The sequence below is a fragment of the Hippocampus comes genome, unplaced genomic scaffold, assembly GCF_001891065.2.
Source record: "Hippocampus comes isolate QL1 unplaced genomic scaffold, H_comes_QL1_v1.1 scaffold248, whole genome shotgun sequence".
NCBI lineage: Eukaryota > Metazoa > Chordata > Actinopteri > Syngnathiformes > Syngnathidae > Hippocampus > Hippocampus comes.
The window spans coordinates 1064882-1084408 of NW_017806277.1; the positions used below are offsets into that span (position 1 = coordinate 1064882).

Here is a 19527-nt window from a genome sequence, read left to right on the forward strand (position 1 = left end):
AATGGGGGGTAGGGAGAGTGTGATGTGAGATATTTTGAATCAACAGAATTTTTACTGCATGAGTTAATGGTGACACTGGGAGATCTGCACCTCTGAGCCACTATTGACGAGAATGACATCAACTGAGCTCTCCTCAGAGTGTAATTGTGTGTGACTGAAAAATAGCTAAGAGCTTCTAATTACATACTGTACACCACCCAGTGAGGACAGGACCTTTGACGAGAGGAGGAATGGAGGCGGGGGTAAGTGGAGGTTAACTGAAAATAATGAAAGGCAAAAACAGAGAGTCATTTAGATGGCCAAATAAAATATTGCATGTGTCCACATACACTTGCACTCAAAACAAAATATCCAGTACATCACATTTACCGATGATTACAGAAAGAGATGCTCATTAGAAGGTGGAAAAATAAACATAAAAACACTGCGACGCTAGTGCACCAAAGACCCTTGTGCTCTAGCCCTCACGGCTGACCTGAGACACTGATGCTGATGAGATGCTGGAGCTGCAGCCCTCAGGAGAGATTGGATGGAGATGAGCACGAGGAAGAGGAGAAGCTGCCAAGAAAAAAAGGAAAAGAGCAGCACACGGAGGGACAGGAGGGGGAGGAAGGTAATCATACTGATAAAAGACAAAGAAACGGATATATATATGTGTGTGTGTGTGTGTGTGTGTGTGTGTGTGTGTGTGTGTGTGTGTGTGTAGATATAAAAGAAGGGTGGCGAGGAGTAATGAATAATAATAATTAAAATATATGTGCTATGGTAGCTGCAGTATGCGTAGACTCAAATGTAAGGTTTGAACAGGAAAAACCCAAGTCCATGTTTATTTTCTCTCTTGTTTATAAAATAAAAAAACATTGACCAAAATATAGTTAAAATCAGCTTGCTCTCTTTGTGGCGCAACAAACATTGCTGTTTTTTTTTTTGTTTTTGGGTTTTTTTGTGTGCCTTGAGGTAACTTGTGCAGTTCTCCTTGCAAGAGATTCTCATGCATGTCCTTTGTTTAAAAGGAAGGGCCTGAAAATAAATTGAATGAACATTTTGAACAAAATAAAACAGACAAAAAAATCTCTCTCTCTCTCTCTCTCTCCATTCATTCATCTTCCAATCCACTTTATCCTCAAAAGGGTCATGGGGGGTGCTGGAGCCTATCCCTTCGGGCAGTAGCGGGGAACAACCTGAACCGGTTGCCAGACAATCGCAGGGCACACAGAGACGAACAACCATCCGCGCTCACACTCACACGTAGGGACAATTTAGAGTGTTCAATCAGCCTGTCGTGCATGTTTTTGGAATGTGGGAAGAAAATGGGAGTACCCGGAGAAAACCTATGCAGTGCCAGGGACAACATGCAAACTCCACACAGGGAGGCCAGAGCTGGATTCGAACCCTGCACCTCTGCACTGTGAGGTAACCACTGGATCGCCAGGCCGCCCATCTCTCTCTCTCAGAGAGACTCAGGGAGAGAGAAAGAGAGAGAGAGAGAGAGAGAGAGAGAGAGAGACACACACACACACACACACACACACACACACACACACACACACACACACACACACCCACACACACACACACACACACACACACACACACACACACACACACACACACACACACACACACACACAAACCCAATTCCAATGAAGTTGGGACGTTGTGATAAACCTAAATAAAAACTGAATCCAATGGTTTGCAAATAATGTTGAACTTATTTAATTGAAGACACAAATAGATGAGATATTTAACATTATATCTGATAAACTTTGCTTTTAGCAAATAATGATTTTTTTATGGCTCATGCAACGTGTTCCAAAAAAGCTGAGACAGGGTCACGTTAACGACTGTGTCGCATCATGTTTTCTTCAAACAACATTCAATAAACGCTTGGGAACTGAGGACACTAATTGTTGAAACTTTGTAGGTGGAATTCTTTCACATTCTTGCTTGATGTACAGCTTCAGATGATCAACAGTCTGGGATCTCCGTTGTCGTATTTCAAGCTTCATAATGTACCACCCGTATGTGATGGGAGGCAGGTCTGGACTGCAGGCAGGCCAGTCTAATACATTCATGCTTTTACTACAAAACCACACTTGCTGTAACACGTGCAGATGTGGCTTGGAATTGTCTTGCTGAAAAAAAGCAGGGCCGTCCATGAAAAAGACGTTGCTGGAATGGCAACATATGTTTTTTTCCAAAACCTGTATGTAACTCTCAGCGTTAATGGTGCCTTCACAGATGTTACCCATGCTGTTGGCACTAACATAACCCCAAACCATCACAGATGCTGGCGTCTGAACTGATTTGCAAATCTTTGTAGTCTGTTTTTATTTATGTTTAATACAAGGGCCCAACTTCATTGGATTTGGGTTTGTATGTACATTATAAAGATAATGGATGCACACTCCTCACAAAAAGCTAGGGATATTTGGCTTTTGGGTGAAATTTCAGGACGAGCCAAAAATACATTCAATCCTTTATAGGTGGACTTGATGTGGCATTCTCTAACTTTTTGAATGCACATGACTTTTTGCACAAGTTGCTGTTCGCTAACGAGGAGCTTAACGACAAAATTTGGCGGTTGATCTTTGAATTGAAGAAAAAATGTCCTGGTTCAATTGGAGCTGGTGCAGTCGTCCTCATGATGCTGTTCACATTTTGACATCATGAGACCAAGATGACACTGAACAATGGTTCAACAGTATCTTGCCATTGTGATACTTCAAACAGGACATTCTCAGACAAACGTGGCCACTGAGCTTAGAGTGTCATCAGCAGGTTGCAACAGAGATACCGAGAGACTGGAAGAGTAACAGAAAGATTTAGAAGTGGACGTCCTTCAGTCACATCCCATGATGATGACCGCTACATTGTGAACAATGCCCTGAGGAACCGGATGATGAATTCCACCCAACTCCAGGCACATTGAAGGGAGGTGAGAGGCACCGAACTGCCACGTCAGACCATTCGAAACATTTACATCAGTGTGGTCTGCGTGCAGTGCATCCATCTACTTCAATGTTCTACTTTCATGATATGATATCACTGTAGCGTGAACTTTTTTCCATTTTCCATAAATTCCACCTGAAAGCTAAATATCCCTAACTTTTTATGCGTAGACACACAGACGGACAGACAGACAAGGATGGATCGATAGATGGATGGATGGATGGTGTATAAAATATTCAGTTGTGCAATGACTAATTATATTGCATGTTCTTTTTCTCATTCGAGGCCAATGTGTTTGACGTCGAAATTCTCTGACGGGAAGAACAAGGCAGTCCCTCTAAAAGACTTCCTCTCAAGGGAACACGGATGTCCTTGTGCAACATGGGCTGAAGAGATTCATTCCCAAATCTGAGAGCATCTCCATATAAATAAATTACAATACAATGTCCGTGCTTTATATTTAATGAAGACTTTTATCTGCTGCTTCAACACTCAATTATCCTTGATTGTACGCCCTGTGAAGGTAAATGCTCACATTCTGTGTAAATTCGCTGAGGGTACTGCTTTCGACACAGACAATAAGGATTGCTACAAGTATTCATGTTGTCACTTTGGGGGATAAACATAGTTCCTCTCATACCACGAGTGGTCTGGTTGAATAATTTGTTGATTGCACACTAAGTTTTTTTGTTGTTGTTTTTACAAATCCAGGAAACACACCTAGAATTAATAAAATGGTGTGTTGAATTTACTCAATTTTGTTTCATGAAATGGTTGCACGAAATAAAATTGTCTTGATCCAAATACATTTTTTAAGTAGACTATACTTTGACTTCAAAAATGATAGAAATCCAGTTTATATTCTGATGAATCCAAATGATTCAAAAAAACATTGAGTAACTTCAACCCACCATTTCTTTCAGTGTATTAGTCTTAAGAGAGAGTGATTTTCAGTATGGAAAGAATTCAATATTTATTCCTCTTTCCCACATTTATCCTTTCATGCAGCCTGTAACCTGTAACCTATAACATGATAAGCTGTCCACTGCAGTAACCGCTGTCCCTTAAAGGGTTAATTTCTCTACCAATGAATCATGTGAAAAGTGGTGAGAATAAAGGCATATGTTAGGATGAAAAATGTAAAAAGTATTACAATCATTATATATTGTTGTTGAGGTCTTTTTCTTTTTTAGTCTAATTTTAATGCAGCCGATTAATATTTTCGGAGATTTTGCGTACATCTAATTGTATTAAAGTGTTTCTTTTCTAGTTCTGCCTCAGTGAGATCACCAGGACGGCTCAAATGTCCCAAAGGCCTTAGCTTAATAGCCTGGCTATAATGACTTTTTCCACATTGTTGCCTGCTGCCGGCATCACCTCACTCACACACACACACACACACACACACACACACACACACACACACACACACACAGTCTGGATTGTACTAGGCCACTTAATTATACTTCTATATGCTGCTAATGTTGATTTGATATCTGTGCTACATATATTAATGTAGCTGCTGGGAAAAGTATAGACTAATACGTGTATGTCCATAAGTACCGTTTCGATGACAGGGCAAACCTGATTTAAAGCAACAGTTAATTTTGCTAAAAAAAAAAAAAATTATCCTCGGGTCTCTTCGTAGAAAGGGTTTCTTTCTACGATGGAACTTTCCTGTACGACTGAGAGCCTCCACAAGCATCTCGGGTCTCTTCATTATAACATGGGTATGTGCAAAGAAAGATGTCACCCAAATGGAATTTTAAAAGGTTATTGCATTCTTTCCAGGCCCTTATTCAATCCTTTGTATTTTTTAGTTACTTTTAAAAGGCAAGGAAACATATTTGGTATCTTCTAAACTTCAGTCAACATTTGCACTACAGTGCACACTGACACCTCCCTGAAGGGGAGAATACCACTTGATTTATCCTGACCAATGAGCAAATAAAGCTAAATGTTGATTCAATAATTTTTGGCAAAGAATCACAAGTGAGGTCAAGGCCTCTGACCTTTGAAAGCCTCATCACTTTTTCTGACATTTCAGCATATTTACAAAGCGTTTTTGTTAAAATTGGGAATCTTAAAAAAAAAAAAAATCTGCTTTTAACAATATACGGTTTTATATTTTTTGACAGGTTTTAAGTGAATGTTAACTTATGCGTGAGATAATTCCAACTTGACCCCCAAAAATATGATTTTTTTTCTGCATTGTAAATAATATTGTTCATTATACAACAATAGGCAACAGAAAATGATGACACACCATAGGATGAACAAGATACTTCGGTATTTTGCAGACATCCATTCCAATGTGCCTCGTTCTTGCAAGATTAAACAGGAAGTCAGGCGAAGGATAATTAACCAGTGGAGAAACTCATTTACTTTGAAATTGTGGGTAAATCTTCCATTTTCATCACAGCATTTACACAAAAATATTACTTGAACATACCAGATAGAGGCCAGATTGCACCAACAAGGTTAAACTTTAAAACTAGATTGAATCATGGTTAAAATTTAACCTAGTTTAAAATAAACCAGATAACATTTAAACCTCTCTTTAATTAAACCTCAGTTTAATTTGTAGTCTTAAACCAAGGTTACATTTAATCGTCATCAAAGGAGGAAAAGTTTCAGCTTCTTTGCAAAGCCATTATAACGTAAAACAAAAAAAAAAATTAAGGTCACATTTTTGCTAGCTAGCAACAATGTAAACCCGTATCTCTCTGAGAGGCTAAAGTCATGTGTGCATACACGCGGCAAACGGCGCACACCCATCAAGAAAAACTGTAAGTGTCTGGCAAACATCTTTGCTACCTTGAAAGACCCCTGAAGAAAAAACAAAATTTGCTTCGCATGCACCCACTCGCAAACAAAACCTCGGGGCTGTAATGTTTAATTGAGGGAAAAAAAATTAAATCAAACCTTGTTGGCGCAACACAGCCTGAGAGTTATTTACAAACAATATTTTATTATTTAATCTTTATTTTTGTTATGTGCAAGAACACCAATTACATAAGCATTCCCCTTCTTGATTCAGTTATTTTAATGTATCGATGATGTGGCTTGCTTATCACAATCATTTTAAATATCACAATATTATCACATCATTGGGTACTGTGTGACTCCCACCCTTAATTTACACAATGCTTGCCTGTCTTGCGATACGACTCGGAAAGTATTTTTCGAGTAGGAATCCAGGATTTTGTCAATGTGCCGGATGTCATAAGTGCATCAGCCTCTCAGCCCATCCCCCAAATAAATACCTCAAGTAAGAGTAATTGAACACAGCCTATCTTGTCTAAGCCAGTGCCCTCAATTCCCGTCTGTCATGGGCTTTATTAACTTTTCTTTTTTTTTTTTTTTTTGATGGACAGGTCAAAGGGATGTAAGGTGGCAGTTGTTGTTGACTCATGGTTGCAACATCTGTCCAAGGCACAGGCATCTTGGATCATTTGCTCACTCGACCAATTCTGTGTGCATGTCTTATTTACTAATGCAACAGTTCTACTATTAGAGGGAAACAGTCAAATATGTTTTTTTGCATTTGCCGTTTTGGATTTTACTTTTTTTAATTGGGCAAGAAACATTCTGGTATCCTAGCTAGCTAGCAACGTACCTTTCGATTTTTCAACCAACCTCCTTGTCTAATACATCCGTGCATAATAACAAGAACATATCTTGGTGCAGTTTGCTCATGGCAGGTCTTGAACCTCACACTTCACTTATTAAGAGATCAATTGAATCCCACATGAGTATGCACTTGGCAACAGAGGACAGTAAAAAAGAAATACTCTAAGGAGGTAACCTGTCAAGATCCGAAGAGATTCGAGGCCCCATTTTCGTGTTCAGTGCAGGTCTACCGTAAAGCACACCAATATATACACCGATATTTGGTATCGTAGACTCACACCGGTGGAAGAGGGCATTTGCACCATTTTGCGCCGTTGTGGGATGGAATGCTATGTATTCCCAGCCAACCGAAGCAGCTCCCCACTTTCCCGTTGAAATCAGGGTGGTCCAAGTGCACACGGTCTTCGACATTACGGAAGCGGAAATTGTCCCGCTCGGGTCCGTGTGAGGTGGGACGGTGGTCAACTGGTTAATACGTCCGCCTCAAAGTGCAGAGGTGCAGGGTTCGATTCCAGCTCCAGCGTTCCTGTGTGGAGTTGTCATGTTCTCCCCGTGCCTGCGTGGGTTTTCTTGAGGTACTCCGGTTTCCGCCCACATTCCAAAAACATACATGGCTGGTTCATGCAACACTCAAAATTGTCCCTGGGTAGGATTGTGAGCGCGAATGGTTGTTCGACTATGTGTGCCCTGCGATTGGCTGTTTCAGGGTGTACCCCGCCCACTGCCCGATGTCAGCTGGGATGGGCTCCAGCACGCCCACGAACCTCGTGAGGATAAGCGAATCAGATAATTGATGGATGAATGGATTGGGTCCGTGCATTTATACAGAACAAGCTCTCCCTTTGCGGATGATGTAATTGGCTGTGCATGTGACGCGAGCAATTGGGAGACAGGCTTCCACCCACTGTGTGGCAAGAAGTCTAACACCCAGAACAGTAAACCAGAGAGTAGGAATTACACTATAAATCATCCCCGACCATTCACTTTATTGAAGAGGAATGATTTAAGTTTGTTCTTATACAGTCTTATACGTCGGCCTTTTCTCACCAAATCTGGAAAATGGTTCCATTGGACAAGACGCTTGATAATTGGAAGCCCTAAGTTCCGTTCTCTTTTTGCATATTCTAGGAACCACAAGTAGATGTGAGTTTAGGGGGTGTAGTTTTCTTGTAGATTGTTCATGTTGCTTGAGAAGGAGTTTGAATTTTGAGTCTAAATTTCATATGAAGCTAGTGAAATGACACTAGCATGTGACTTCTTGTTGGGCGTCAGAATTGTAGACACTTAACCTTTAGATACTTAATTTTAGGCCTTAACCACTTGCTGGAGCCGACTTTTAAGAGAGTTACAGTTAACCAGCCTGGAGTCGCATGTGCACTAGATATTCAACATTGGCAAATGGCAAGAAATGTCTTGTTATTTTTATGTTACACACATGAAAGTCTGCTGTCCTTGACACTTTGTATATATGAGTTCAGTGATAAAGCCTGGTCATAGATGATACCAAGGTTCCTCACTGTGCTGCTTGTGTTTCAAGCACTAATTATTTCAGAGCATCTACATCACTCAAGACGTTGTCTCTAAGGTCACAGGAGCATTAATTTTTATCAAAGTAAGTAAGTATTAGTAGTTTAGTAGTAAGATGTACAACTACAACAAGAAAGACAGCCACCCTCGATGACCGGGTTTGGATATCCCTGGTCAAAGCAGACACGACAGAATACCATCTGTACTTTCACCATTACAGAAGGGCATTTGCAAAATTTGCTGATGGCCGACATAAGGATTTAAGGCTCTTCTTCAGTTAGGGTTAGCGGATGCATTATTGTATTTGTAGAAAGACTGTTATATTTTACAAGTGATTGTGCTTCCGATATTTTTTGTAAAACATTGGTACATACTTGAGGCACTGCTGCTCGTTTGCTGCGTGGACCTGCAACATGTCTTCAAGCTATAACCATCAATGTGGTAAGGTGGACACCCGACTAGTCGGTTCAATCCCTAAATGTGGGTAATGGAGTCCTCAATATTTGTGTGGTAGTGGGTGATAGCAAACAGGAGGGATCTTGAGGGTGTACCGCAACTGGGTGCATTGTGGCCCATTCCTGCAAGGTTGACTTTGGGTGAGGAGAGGAGATTAGTAGAGGATCAGAGTGGACACTTTATGCTCTCCCCATAATTAACGGACCAGCTCTTAAGTGTTGCCAGTAACACAGGACACTCCTGTTTTTCTCGTGGAATGGAACAATTTCTGTGTTCTGCTGACCTCAAATATGGATACCTGGGTTGCCAGTGGAGAAGTGACGTGACTTCATTCTGGAAGAGGAATGAGTGAACAGGGTTTGAGGGAGGACAGGAGAGTTGGTTGTGGCAGGGGCCCCCAACCTTTTTTGCCCCACGGACCGGTTTATGTCAGACAATATTTTCAGGGACCGGCATTTAAGGTGTGGAGGAAATAATACAACAAAATAATATGGTATGAGCTGCATGAAAACTGTGGTTTTTTCGAAATATAATAATAAACACAAGGAGCGTCTAATCTGGTCGCAACACTCCAATCGCTATGGCAATGTTTAATGCCTTCAAAATACGATACAACGCAAATTCAAAGTGCATGAAAATGACGACTCACCACAGCACCGAGCTTGATTTTCTGCAACCAGACGGTCCCATCTCGGGGTAATAGGAGACAATGACACCTCAAGTGTGTGCTTTATGTCCAGTCTACTTCGTAATTTTGTTTTCGTCGCCGTTGCTGCAGAAACCCCCCGCCTCACACAGGTAGGATGTCGGAAATAGCAACAGTGCTATTGTGGCCATCTCAGAGTATTCAGCCATAACTTTAATCCAGTTGTCTCGAACGTACTTTTAAGGCCGCCGTCATTTGCGATCTCCAGCAGTTTTTTTTACTCATTTTGCGAGCTCCCGCGTTTTGTTTTGAAGTAATCGGTCACGTGAAGGAGAAGCGTGGCTTGACGTGTGTCAAGCGTAACACAGACGGATGTAACGGAGAATCCGGTAGTTTTTCAAAATAAAACATCTTTCATATTCCGAAATAAATAAAACGGAATTAAGGCAAGTTCTTTCTGTGCGGCCCGGTACCAAAGGACCGGCGGTTGGGGACCCCTGGGTTGTGGCAAGGTTATGTACTAGCGAGTCCTGAAAGACAGCAACTCTCGAATACATGGTGTTTATGGATGGATGGATGGATGGATGGATACAACTTTGTCAAATGTAACATACAGCACAGTCAGCATAGTATGACTTTTGAACAGATGTAACAATGACAAAAACGATGGATGTTGATGGGGGAGGGGGGGGGCGCACAGGAATACACCGTTCCGAGATCCTTGAGTCAAACGAAAGAGGGAGCAATAGAGTTTAATAGATCACTTCATCAATGGTTGAACAAAGTCAAGAGTTAACTTTTTTTTTTGGGGCGCCAGCAGAACAAAAACAGATATAGGGTGTTCTCCACTGAAATATTTCTTGCCATCGTCCAAGTGTTAAAGTTCGTTCCATAATCTGTGACACACATGAACATTGATACCAAAAGGATTTTTTTTTTTTGAAATAAAAGCTCTTGTCTCTTAAATCTTTAAATTCTACAGCTAATTTAAAATTTAGGCTAATTTCACAATGCAGCTCAATTCCAATTTTTAGCCCATATACGACATGTATCAGATTTTTTTCATGCTTTGTGAACAGTACATTTTTTTTTCAAATCCAAACTGGGCCTCCTTCAAATGTGTATATAAATCGGGTATGAATGCCATGTGTCTGCAGTGTAAAAGCTCTTCCATATACATCTGACCTATATTTCAGTCAAATATGAGCTTCGCGCAGGTGGAAAAAAAGTGCTCAGCTCAGGAGACTACACTGACAATCATCTGTGAATCTGCAAAATTGTTTTGAATATTTGTTGTCTTTATATTGGATTTTAATTTCATCCAACGTGAAACATGAAGCATAAAGTTGACTGATTGGTGATGGTAATTCAGCCATGCAGACTGGTTCATTTCTGATGCGTGGCAATGGCGTGATGTCATCTTTAGTAGATGTCTCCATGAAATGAGACCAAGGAGTGCCACCTCATTTCCCCAAAATATTTCTACCTCATCCCGCCTCACTACTCTGGCGATATGAGATGATAAATAAATGATCCCTTTCACAAGGGTCCATATTAACTTCCGTAAACAATGAACCGCGTGATGTCGTCTTTTTGGCCATGTCAGTCAATTTCGTGCTTTGTGCGCAGACGTGTCACATCATGGATGCTTTGCATTCACATTAGATGTCGCATTTTTTTCGAATAAAAAGATCGAATTTAACACAATGTCCGGCTTGGGCATCACGCCACGCAGTGTGAATGTAGCGTCCGTCTAGTATGTGTATGCAATTCATCAGCAGATCAGTATGAAAACTGACTGAAAATGTATTTTCAGTAAAACAGTGTGAATTGCATTTATTTTGGATTGCGACAGAATCCTGATGAACTGAACTACTATTAGTAAAATGGGAAAGGACAAAACGGTGCTGGAAATAATTCTCACCAAATTTGTAGGTATCATAATATCAGCACAAAAAAAAAAAAAAAAAAAAAAAGGAAGTGTGTGACACTTTAAGAGCGTGCCTAGGCCAGAGCCCAATGATGGGAAAGTCAAGCAGTAACTTTCTCATGACCCCTAAGAGGAGGCCATTTTCCTTCTGGCTCCATGGATGGAGATGGGATGTCCCAGCCAAGGGACAGTCATCAGCAACTCCCCCATCCCATTCAACACGTGCGCGCATGCGCGCACGCACACACGCACGCACGCACGCATGCACACACACACACACACACACACACACAAAATGCTCGTATACTGAAAGTGTCTCGTTCGCAGACTACGCAGTACACCTGCCAGTACAATTTTCATTGCCCCTAATTTGTCAACAATGATTCACAAAATTGTTTTTTAATCATTTACAAACAAGTGACACATGCTACAATTTGTGCACCACCTCCCATGACAGATAGGTTTGTATGGCAATTATATTTTATTTAACATTTATTTATCTTGGTAAGGCAATTGATAACAGATTCGCTGTCAAGTTTTGCGTGCTGGTAGGTAGAGGACCCCAAAAAGCAGGCAGGCAGGAGGAGGCACGGTGGACTGAGCAAAATGTATTTAACAAAAACACAAACAGGAGCTGGAAAAAAACTAACTGAAGTACTCAAAGTCCTGAAAACCACAGTCAACCAAAGTAGCCAAAAAAAAACTTATGACAGATACAAAACATAACAGGCGGACACAGACACACACAGAATCCAACCAAGACTGAGAGAACCCAGGGAACTAAATACAAGCAAAGTGACGAGACAATGAGAAACACCTGGACAAGACACAAAGGGTTGAGGGACCTGATTGGTTAACACAAGGGACCTGATGACGAGAATAGGTGAAGACAAAAGGCGCACCAGGGAACAAAACCAAATGTAATCGAAACAAAAACATAACATTCTCTTTTGCAATGGTGATCTGTCTACAGACAGCTGAGTTGAAAAATGTCTGTTCTGGAGCCAAATAACTATTTGTCAGGTCAGAAAGTATACATTTTCATCACAAATATTTTGTTTTTTTGCATAGTGTTCATAGATATAATTGTTTCACTTATATAAATTCAAGTTGTAATTTCTCTGGTTTAATTTGGTGCGTTGTATTTGTGCTAGCTTTGACGCTAAATCCTACTAATTAACTAACTAACTAACCAACTAAATAAATAAATAGCCTAGCTTTTTAATGGCTGACTGGCATGGGGGAGAGTTGTCATTGTTCTTAAAAAGTGATCATTTAAATACCGTGATGCAATTTGATAACTAGCAGCCAATGGAAGTGTGGATCGGATTTCAAAATGGTAAATTATAGGCCAATGACGCCTGCACCCCAGGCAAGGACCAAAACATTGAATTAAATATGTATTCTGCCTCAGGCGGTTTGCCTATGAAATGACTTTGCACCTTAAAAACACATTGTTTATTTAATTGTTCAATGGACAGCTCGACTCCTCAAACGCCTTTTAGTAGCCTAGTTACCAAGTACTAAACACTGTTCACAATAAGCGCTGTTCATTGCAGGTTGTAACAACATACCTTTTTGTATTTTACATTCATTTACGTCATCTGTGATGTTGCAGTCAAAGTCCATGTGTATGTCATTTACAGCAGAAAAGAATCACTGAATTACACTTGCTGAAAACAAAAAGTGTTACTACCGTATTGGCCCGAATATAAGACGGCCCTGATTATAAGACGACCCCTCTTTTTCAAGACTCAAGTTTGAAAAAAGACTTTTTGAACACCAAATTAATTTTTATACAGAAAATATTTACAGTACATCTGAAACAAATGATTACAAAAATATATTTGAGAGAAAAAGCATCTTGAAGTAGACACCATAACTTCTGAGCTGCCGGGTAACCTGGCCGATCTACGACCCATTTTTCTCCAGATTGTTGCTACGTTTCTCCATTTTCTGTTATCTCTTCAATTATTTTCTTCTCTTTTCTTTCTTACCGCTATTTTTTATTTTTCTTCTTTGTGCTACCGCTATTTTTATTTTTATTCTTCGTGACAGGGGTTCGCTTTGGTCTGGAGAGTCAAGCTCAGCATTCGCTTCAATGATATCTGGCGCCATCTAGCGTCGTGAATGGGTATAATGTCTAGACCCCAAATATAAGACGACCAGCACTTTTTCAGTCTTATTTCAATGCAAAAAACACCGTCTTATATTCGAGCCAATACGGTATCATTCCTGGTCTCCCCTACACAAAACATATCTTTATTTATATTGCACTTAATTGAACGGTGTTTGTTTTTCTTTTCTTCTTTCTTCTTTCTACCCATTATCTTGCTGCTGTGGACTGTAAATTTCCCCAGTGTGGGACAAATAAAGGATATCTTAAATAAAACAATAATAACATTATCATAATTAGCCAGTCAACATCTTCTCCAATCAAAATACACTACAGCGCAACAGCTAGCACGAGACGTAGCTTGTTAGATGAGCCTCTTTTGTCCAGTCTGAGCGCAAGGTAAGGCCAATACAGTAGTCTCGTATAGACAGTTCTGTTGAGGCAATTACACACCAACAGTATTTTTAATCCTTGATTTAACCGTTGATCTGAAAATGCTTTTTGTTAGGTTAAAAAAAAAAAAAAAAAAAAAAAAAAAAGGAAACCCATATGTAGGCAGATTCTGCTAATACTCCCATGTTCCGCATTTATTATAATTACATCATTAATCCGGTAAATGGAACTGTAATTGAGGTGATAAAAGTAGAGAAAGGTGTTTAAGACCAAGATAATTGCAATAAAACGCAATGTAAAAAAAGGATTTAGAAATATTTTGAACGAGTAACGAATATGACTGCGAGGATGAACCTGCGCTAATCTCCATGCAGGTTCTTGTTCTCCTTGGCCTTATGCACAGTGCTGATGAGTATAAATACAAAGGATTACAAATGCGGCTGGCACGTGAATTCATTTTTCAACAGTGAACTGGCCCACAGGGGGTGGAAGAAGTGCACAGTTGTATTTCCGTGTCATTACGTATGTAACAATAAATCCCCACAATCCTTTCTCAAATCAAAATTGCACCAGTTGCTGGGGACACACATGAGGACTGCAGGCTTCAAACAGCCATAATCCCAGTTCAAAGTGGAAATGGGCTTTGCGACATATCCATTTAGTAATATTCTAAGAAATAGGCAATTAGAGATAAGGTCATCGTTGTAAGTTGGACAAACTCTATTCCATGGCCTTTCCTGTTGCCTCCTTGAGGGCCACAGAATAGATTTCAACGATTACGGAGAGATGTGCGACCAGATGTTTTCAACTTGTCAGAGAATATAAAGGCATGAGAAGTAGGCGTTTTAAGTTAGAATGGGTGAGGGATCAGTGTCCTACAAGTGTGTTTAGAATCATACATAAAAGCTAAAAATAACTTGCAACCCCCTCACTCTGACTACTAAATCACTGAGGGTTTCCACAGAAAATCTGCAGTGGAAACAGAGCTTTGCCCTCCTCATCCCAATGAAGCCTTTGAAGCTTGTGTGGCTCGACCTTGTTAAATAAGTAAAATCCATTGTGGGAGCCACCTGGGAATAAAATGAAGATGATCCTTTGCTTGATTGTGTGACCAGAATAGAATCATAATAGTACAATAGTTGATCAGCAGGTAAATCATGGATTATACATAAAGGAATCAGATGTACTATGAGAAGATATGTCTCACTGCAACCTCCGGTGCAGAGGTGCCAAGTCCGGTCCTCGAGAGCACCTTTGCATCCTGTTTTGGATATCTCCCTTCTCCAATCGTTAGCGGGCTTCTCAGTTTGGTGATGAGCTGATGATTTGAAAGGTTGTGTTGAAGGAGGGAGACATCCCAAAAGGCTGGATAGGTACTTTTGAGGACCGGACTTTGGCACCCCTGCTCTAAATGTTTATGGGCTTCTTCTGTGAATTGCGCCAATGGAGCTCAGCTCTGCCAGAGGGGGGTCAGCGGCACAATACTCTCTGTGCTCCAGCATCCAGTTTTCGGGCCATAAGAGTAACTGAATATGTCACACGCATTCATTATGTATTCGACGTGCGGTTGAATATCGGCATGTGCAAAACGTGTGATAAAACACGATTATTGCTGATAGAAAGACACAAAGGTGTGTGAGTGCTTGCGCCAACTGTGCGAGGGGACCCTTAACCCTGTAATGCCTGACCCATCAAGGAATAGCCGGAAAATCAGATTTTTGGGAACTGAGATGTTCATTAAAACCCTTAGAACAAAATCCACAAAAATATTTTTGCCATATAATGTTGTTTTAGATATTTGTTGTATCACATTTATAAGCATTATGTAGAATACATCTGAAAATGATAACTTGGGGAAAATCATATTTTAAACCTGCAGTATCAAATTTGATACAGATGATTTAATGTAATATAAAGAATGAGTTACATAATGAAAATGCATGTATCAAATATGATACAAATAGCATTCATTGTAGGTTGCCGACTGGTCCTTTTTGTGCTTTTGCCGATTTATGTTTTCATACTTATACAAATAAACACTGATCGTGATCTTGTGAGCACATTGAATGAAATTTTGATTTTTCTTATCAAATGAAATATGAACTTAGTTGGAAGGAATGGTAATATATTTTATATTGATCCACGAAGAACAGTAAAATTGTGTATCTTCATTAAAAAATTTACTAAAGTGGCCCGGTCTGAGAACTGAACGTCGGGCCTGAAAACGAGTCCCACTCTGGCCTTGCCGACAACCTTAATGACAACAGTTTTACAAAAATGGATGGGTGGGTAGATGAATCAATGGATGAATTCTGACTTTCCTCAATGTTTTATAGACTCCAAATTTTAATAGTAAACTTCTGAAGAATATTAACCACAGATGGTACCAGTAAAAGACGCAAAGAAATGAGGACCATAGAAAGGAAAATAGAAATTATTGCCACGTAATGACAGCATTGTGACAAAATGGTACAAATGCTATTTAAAAAAAAATACCTGGCTTTGGAACTAGTTCAAGTGGTGCTAGTAAATACAGCAGTTGTTGAACAGATATTAGTCTGCATTCTGGCTACTGTTGAGGTGCCCTTGAGCAAGGCACTGGATCCCCCTAAGACTCAATGAGTCACCATTTGTGTGTCCCATCACACTGGCCACCACTCTTTTGACTTCATATGTGTGTCCTGCTTCTCTTTGTGGTGTGCAACACAAATCTGTATCTGGGTGGAAACTACATTTGCCAATGGGGGATCACAATCAGAAAACAAGAAAAAATGGAAAAAAAAAAAAAAAAAAAAACACATACATGGCAAAGTGACCTCTGTTTAGTTGATTTGGAAGGAATCTTCCAGTAATTCATATCTTGTATACCTTTTTAGGTTTCGTGGAGCTTTTACCGTATTGGCTCGAACATAAGACGGCCCTGATTATAAGACGACCCCCTCTTTTTCAAGACTCAAGTTTGAAAAAAGACTTTTTGAACACCAAATTAATTTTTATACAGAAAAAAATTACAGTACATCTGAAACAAATGATTATAACAATATATTTGAGAGAAAAAGCATGTTATTTTGCCTCATTCAAATCTTAATATCTGAACATTTAAATATGTAAACTAAAGTGCAATCACATTCGTAAATGAATGGCTTCTGGTTTTTGAAATGTAAATTACATCATAACTTCTCCTCAGCTGCCGGTTAACCTGGCCGATCTTCGACCCACTTTTCTCCAGATTGTCGCTACGTTTCTCCATTTTCTGTTATCTCTTCTATTATTTTCTTCTCTTTTCTTTCTTACCACTATTTTTGATTTTTCTTCTTCGTGCTACCGCTATTTTTATTTTTATTCTTCGTGACAGGGGTTCATTTTGGCCTGTGCAGTCAAGTTCAGCATTTGCTTCAATGATATCTGGCGCCATCTAGCATCGTGAATGGGTATAATGTCTAGACCCCGAATATAAGACGACCCCCACTTTTTCAGTCTTAATTCAATGCCAAAAACACCATCTTATATTCGATCCAATACGGTATAATGACATCAGTTTCACCACGGAATTTCCATTATTTCCCATGTATTTTTTTCAATGATTAAACAAAAAAAAAGAAGTGTAGATTAACCAGCATTTTTCCACAGAAGTGTAGATTTACCAGCATTTTGCCACAAACAAAATTCTAGTAATGTCTTGCAAGTGTGAGAAATAAGCCACAAATAGAAGTCCTGTTCAATATTGTGTCGTATTCACCATTCACCATCATAACAACTTTGAGAATTCTGACAGAAACACAGATTGATGTCTTATCTTGATTGTTGCAGGACGTTTTCTCACTTCCTCCTATAATGCACACGTCAACACCAAGGACTTAAGGAGCACCGAGTCTTCCTGTGACTAAAGGCTGCTATTCATTACCATTTCCTCCATGGATCCTGGCCACTGACTGTGTTCAGGACACACCTGGAGGGCAACTAATTGTCAATGTCAGCAACTGTGACTCCAATGTCCTGTTGTGCTATGACACTAAATCACGACCTGCTGGTAAATAGCTAACATTAATCCCCCTCAGTACATTGTACCTGCAAATAGCCCAGAGGTGATTTATCTAATGGAATCATTATGGTCAGAATAGTTGTCAGGTAGCATTTTCAGGTGATACGCTTCCCTCCATCAAGGAGGGAGAAGCAAGCCAGCCTGAGATTGCCGATGTCAGCTCATGAGATTGTTTTGGCAACAGAGTGTATAAATGGACATAGAGGCTTCACGCAGCTGAGAGAAAATTCAAGGAAAATGTGATGTGCCCCATAGCTTTTATGTCTCACGAGCAACATGAGAGCCACCAGCTTGTCTCTTGAAAGTTGAAACTAATACGCGCTCAAGCACGAGTGTCCTAGTTATCCCACATGAGAATCGGATGGTTTTGTAAGACAAGTTTATTCGAAAAGCATTCAGAAATGATGTCACTGACAGCCCCCAACCCGCAAAAAAAGATTTTTATAACTATGTGATTATGAGCACAAACCAACACCTTGCATGGGATTTTTAGTGTAGCTGTTAAACAGCAGTAGGATCTTTGAAATGACCTTGAATGCAGTCTCTCGAGAAAAATGCAACTTGTACAATTATAATACTGCAGCCATGGAAATTCACTCGAGAAAGAAAAAATGTCAGCGACACGTCATGACAAATGATTTCCTATATTGTGTAAAAGATCATTTTCTCAGACAGCGCTCTTCAGATTTTGACCAAAATTAATAATTGATGGCTTGTCGTTCCATAAAACATTTGAAAAAAGCTCGAGCATTTGTACCATGTCCCAATTTTTCTGAATCGTAAAGATGACAGGGGAAAAGTAGGCTGCGTGTACAGTTTAGTTATTAGGGAAGTAGGAGTTTTAATACGTTGCTCAAGAGTGGCGGATGAGCCAACGTTGCAGAAGCTATGAAGGGATTATTCTTCCCTGGAAGACATAATCATGTATAACACACTTTTTTACTGAATCCTGAGAAATAAAAGCAGGTGTTTTTCTAAAATACACCTCTTCACCCTCTTCCATTCCCAGCAAAATTACACCTTCTATTGTGCTATTCCGTTTTTTTGTTGCTGTTGTTTACCGTATTTTGATTATGATGAATACCTTTATTTGTATATTAGTTACAGGATAAAGAAATAAGAATGAATATGCATATATCTTCATTGGTGCAGAACAATTATGTTTTTCTCAGGGCTGTATGGAATTATGTTTGACTGAATGGTATCCTGGCACCTGTAATTTCATAGATTTTAAACCAATGTAGCCAATATATTTGGCACTGAATATTACATGTGAAAATAATCATTTCGCTTACCTGACAACCCCCACAAGCAGGTCAATGACAGCACAGTAAGTTTCCACGAAGTACCATCGACCTCCATGTTTCAGGTAGCCACAGTTTCAACTTGTGAGTTTGGCTCAGTCCTCCAGGCAGTCTCTCTCACTCTCGCTTTTTTTTTCTTCCTCACTTGGCGACGGGCACAGCACTCCAGGTGCTTCTCTCCCTCTCCCAGCACAGGTGTTGGCTGGTTTCAGGTAAAAGGACACTTCAGGTGACGAAATATGGAAGCCACCTGAGCCACCACAGACTTGTCCCCGACTGTAAGATAAAGTGGAAGAAGAGTTGAGTCAAGAAAAGTCGAGAAGCAGCTTCACCGCTGGGGGTGTCCGCCTAAAATGTGACTGGCCGTGTCGTGCGCGAGACCCTCTCACGGATGTAGACGCGAGAAACTCGGCAACTTGTCCTCGGCGTGTTCTTTACGGCGAGAGAGCGAGAGCGAGAGAGAGAGAGAGAGAGAGAGAGAGAGAGAGAGAGAGAGAGAGAGAGAGAGAGAGAGAGAGAGAGAGAGAG

The 19527-nt window shown here is 40.1% G+C and overlaps 1 protein-coding gene and 1 long non-coding RNA gene across 3 annotated transcripts in view; one reads left to right on the top strand and one right to left on the bottom strand.

Moving 5' to 3' along the window:
- The window catches only part of esama (endothelial cell adhesion molecule a), a 79426-nt gene that overhangs the window by 56066 nt on the left and 3833 nt on the right, over positions 1–19527 (bottom strand). Inside the window, exon 2 of one of the 2 annotated variants that reach the window (XM_019857735.1) lies at positions 18991–19275. In XM_019857735.1, the coding sequence (XP_019713294.1) occupies positions 18991–19057 (67 nt within the window). In that variant the 5' untranslated portion in view covers positions 19058–19275. Of the gene's footprint in view, positions 1–18990; positions 19488–19527 lie in introns of those variants that run through there. The other variant, XM_019857734.1, reaches the window with a different exon arrangement.
- Positions 1901–13325, top strand: LOC109507974 (uncharacterized). Its single transcript, XR_002166575.1, has 3 exons — positions 1901–2012; positions 6346–6351; positions 13314–13325. It is a non-coding gene; the product is annotated as an uncharacterized LOC109507974 (long non-coding RNA).